At 42.8% G+C, this 4,662-nt stretch overlaps 1 protein-coding gene across 1 annotated transcript in view; it reads left to right on the top strand.

Moving 5' to 3' along the window:
- The window catches only part of PISD (phosphatidylserine decarboxylase), a 46,699-nt gene that overhangs the window by 11,856 nt on the left and 30,181 nt on the right, over positions 1-4,662 (top strand). Inside the window, exon 2 of the mRNA XM_023517665.1 lies at positions 1,149-1,228. Coding sequence (XP_023373433.1) covers positions 1,149-1,228 — 80 coding nt within the window. The remainder of the gene's footprint in view (positions 1-1,148; positions 1,229-4,662) is intronic.

Here is a 4,662-nt window from a genome sequence, read left to right as displayed (position 1 = left end):
CTGGGCTCAAGGGAGTCTCCTGCCTCAGCCTCCCAAGTAGCTGGTACCACAGGCGCCCGCCACAACGCCCGGCTATTTTTTGGTTACAGCCATCATTGTTGTTTGGTGGGCCCAGGCTGGATTCAAACCTGCCACCTTAGGTGTATGTGGCTGGCACCTTAGCCACTTGAGCCACAAGCGCCAAGCCAGATTCCTTAATGAGTAAGGTTCAGATGTTTACAGATCTATGCATAGCTCTTTTGTGGTACATAAATACATAGTTTTGTGTAAGAGTGCTGGTTTTACACTTATTAGGATTTTACGCTTCATTAAGAGAAAAAGCCTAAAAAACTATAAAAATTATGAAATAGGGCTCGGTGCCCATAGCACAGTGGTTATGGTGCCAGCCACATACACCAAGGCTGGTGGGTTCAAACCCAGCCCTGGGCCAGCTAACCAACTACGACGACGACAACAACAACAAAAATAGCTGGATATTGTGGTGGGTGCCTGTAGTCCCAGCTACTTGGGAGGCTGAGGCAAGAGAATTGCTTTATCCCAAGAGTTTGAGATTGCTGTGAGCCGTGATACCACAACACTCTACCAAGGGTGACATAGTGACACTTGGTCTCAAAAAATAAAAATTATGAAATAGTTTCAGACTTAAAGTTATAAATATATTTACACAGAATTCTCAAATACCCTTTACCTCAGTTCTCCAAATGTCAACCATATTTGCTTTATCATTTTCTCTCTACCATTGATAGAGTACTGTTACTGAATCTATAAACTGTATTCAAGTTTGTTTTTTTTAGATAGAGTCTCATTTTGTCACCCTCAGTAGAGTGCTAAGGTGTCACAGCTCACTGCAACCTCAAACTCTGGAGCTTAAGCAATTCTTTTGCCTCAGCCTCCCAAACAGCTGGGACTACAGGTGCCTACCACAGTATCTGGCTATTTTTGGAGATGAGATCTCACTCTGGCTCAGGCTGGTCTCAAAACTATGAATTTGAAACTGCCTAGTCCACCTGCCTCAGCCTTCCAGGGTGCTAGGATTACAGGCATGAACCACGGAGCCTGGCCTGTATTCAAGTTTTGCTGATTGATGCACTAATTTTATTTTTAGTTTTAAGAAAATTCCTTAATGGTTCATTTTTGCTTGTTTATAGCCTCCTCCACTGTGAGAACACTGCCCCAAGCTACTTCCTACAGTCTTTACAGAAGCTGCCTCGTAGAGCCTTTCGAACAGGTAAGGAGTAGTTAGAAGTGGTGCTGGCCTTCTGTGGCTCCGTTTGCTCATCTGTATAATTAAGGCAAACATAGGGCTGTTAGTAGAATTAAATGAATTATACGTGTAAACTGTTTAGAATGCTGGGCATGCAGTTATCACTGAAGCATCAGCTATTTTTTTTACAGGCTACATAGTATTTTGTATGACTGTATCATTTGGTGTTAACTTTTAAGTTGTTTCTAATCTTTTAATATTACAGACAGTTCATAATATATCTTTGTACATCTTCAGGATAATTTGTAGAGGGAGATTGCTGGGTTCAAAGGTTTGTGTATTTTATTTTACATTTTGGTATTTAGGCCAAGTTGCTTTTCTGTTTTTGGAGACAAAGTCTCACTCTATTGTCCTGGGGAGAGTGCCATGGCATCATTATAGCTCACAGCAACCTCGTAGGCTTGAACTCAAGAGATGCTCCACCTCCCAAGTATCTGAGACTATAGGCACCCATCACAACACCCGACTAGTTTTTCTATGTTTAGTAGAGACGGGGTCTTGCTCTTACTCAGGCTGGTCTTGAACTCAAGCAATCCACCTACCTCGGCCTCCCATAGTGCTAGGATTACAGGTATGAGCCACTGCCCAGGTTTTTTTTACTTTCTGAGACAGAATCTCACTGTGTAACCCATATTGAAGTGCAGTGGTACAATCGTAGCTGACTGTAACTTCAAACTTCTGAGCTAAACTGATCTTCCTGCCTCAGCCTCCTGAATAGTTGGCATTATAAGCATACACCATCAGGCCTGTCTAATAAATTTTTTTTTTTTTTTTTTTATGATACAGAGTCTCACTTTGTTGCCCTTGGTAGAGTGTGGTGGTATCACAGCGCACAGCAACCTCCAACTCCTGGGCTTAGGCGATTTTCTTGTCTCAGCCTCCCGAGTAGCTCAGACTACAGGTGCCTGCCACAACGTCCAGCTATTTTTTGTTTGCAGTTTGGCCTGGGCCAGGTTTGAACCCACCACCCTCAGTATATGGGCCTGGCACCCTGCCCACTGAGCCATAGGTGCCACCCAGGTCTGTCTAAGTTTTAAGGTTTTTTGTAAAAGTGGGTTTTTAATATGTTGCCCGGCTAGTCTTGAGCTCCTGAGCTCGCATACATACACCTGAGCTGATCTTTCTGCCTTCGCCTTCCAGAATGCTGGGATCACTGGCATGAGCCACTGCACCCAGTCCAATTATGAACTTTTTGATCTTGTTATAAGCTATTTGAATTACTGCAGAGATGTATATTGTTTATATTACCTGAATATCTTTTTGATTTTTATCCTACTAAAAGCTATTTTATTTATTTATTTATTTATTTATTTAAGACAGAGTCTCAAGCTGTTACCCTGGGTAGAGTGCACTGCTGTCACAGCTCACAACATCCTCAAACTGTAGGGCTTAAGTGATTCTCTTGCCTCAACTTCCCAAGTAGCTGGGACTACAAGCACCCACCACAATGCCCAGCTATTTTGGGGTTGTAGTTGTCATTGTGTTGTAGCTGTCATTATTGTTTGGCATCCCGGGCTGGATTCTAACCCACCAGCTCCGGTGTATGTGGCTGGCACCCTAACCTCTGAGCTATAAGCACCAAGCGTAAAAGCTATTTTTAAATGCCTAGTAAGACTATCTTGGGAATAAAATGAGATGGTTAAAGAGAACAGCAACAAAAAGCTTAATTACCAGTTTGGTAGTTAACAGGAACACATCTGGATGTTACTTATTTAATTAAGAATTACATGCTGGAATATGTAGGAGAGTGGAAAGAGATCCTCAGAAATTACACATATATATATATATATTTTTTTTTTTTAGACGGAGCCTCAAGCTATCCCCCTGGGTAGAGTGCCATGGCATCACAGCTCACAGCAACCTCCAACTCCTGGGCTCAAGCGAGTCTCCTGCCTCAGCCTCCCAAGTAGCTGGGACCACAGGCGCCTGCCACAAAGCCCGGACATTTTTTGGTTGCAGCCGTCATTGTTGTTTGGCGGGCCTGGGCTGGGGATTCGAACCCGCCACCTTAGGTGTATGTGGCTGGCGCCTTAGCTGCTTGAGCCACAGGCACTGAGCCTACTTTTCTTTTTTTTAAATTCAGTATATATAGTGTGGATCCCATACTTTGCTCATTTTTAAAAAAAATTTTTAAGGTTAATTTGAGAGTACAAAGAATTAGGTTACAATGTTTGCATTTGTTAGGTAGAGTCCCTTTTATTATTATGTCTCCCAGTAGGAGTGCCATGCACCCTAACATTGTGCCCATTAAGTGGGAACACATTCATCCCTCTCCCTCCTTTCCTCTCCCTGCTCCCTTTCTTCCCTCTCCTCACTTCCCCTTTCCCCCTCCTTGAGTTCATTTGAGTTTTTCTCCTATGTGGGTATGTATTAGATCTTCTACTTACTGGCTTCATATTAGTGTTGAGTACATTGGATTCTTGCTCCTCCATTCTTCTGATGCTTTACTAAGTATATGTTTTCCACTTTCATCCAGGTTAATACAAAAGATATAAAGTCTCCATCTTTTTTATGGCTGAATAGTATCCCATGGTATACATATACCACAGCTTGTTAATCCATTTCCAGGATTGGTGGGCTTTTAAGTGGTTTTCACATTTTGGCCATTTATAAATTGAGTTGCAACAATCTAGTGTAGATGTCCTTATGATAAAATGATTTTTTTTTCCTAAGTAGATGCCTAGTAATGGGATTGCAGGACCAAATAAATGGGAGGTCCAGTTTGAGTTATTTGAGGATTCTTTTTTTTTTTTTTGAGACAGAGCCTCAAGCTGTACCCCTGGGTAGAGTGCTATGGCATCACAGCTCACAGCAACCTCCAACTCCTGGGCTCAAGCGAGTCTCCTGCCTCAGCCTCCCACCACAACGCCTGGCTGTTTTTTTTTGGTTGCAGCCTTCATTGTTGTTTGGTGGGCCCGGGTTGGATTTGAACCCACCACCTTAGGTGTATGTGGCTGGTGCCTTAGCCACTTGAGCCACAGGTGCCAAGCCGAGGATTCTTCATACTTCCTTCCAAAAGGTTGTATTAGTTTGCAGTCCATGTCAAACAATTTTTCAAAGTGGCTGCCCAATTGGCTGCTGGTGAAGTGTATAAGAGTTCCATTTTCTCCATGTCCTTTACAACACATCTGTCTGATTATAGCCATTCTAATGGGTGTGAAGTGGTACCTTGTGGCTTTGATTTACATTTCTCTGATTTCTAATTTTTTTTTTTTCTTTTTTTGAGACGAGAGTGTCACTCAGTTGCCCTGGGGTTTGAATGCAGCAGCATCATAGCTCACAGCAGCTTCAAACTCTTGGGCTCAAGAGATCCTCCTGCCTCAGCCTCCAAAGTAGCTGGGAATATAGGCACCCACCACAACGCTGGGCTACTTTGTCTTTCTTTTTTTTTTTTTTTT

The sequence above is a fragment of the Otolemur garnettii genome, unplaced genomic scaffold, assembly GCF_000181295.1.
Source record: "Otolemur garnettii isolate 467f Iridium unplaced genomic scaffold, OtoGar3 scaffold00116, whole genome shotgun sequence".
NCBI classification, from domain to species: Eukaryota; Metazoa; Chordata; class Mammalia; order Primates; family Galagidae; genus Otolemur; species Otolemur garnettii.
Note: the sequence above shows the minus strand (reverse complement) of the source record. Positions and strands in the feature narration are given on the sequence as shown.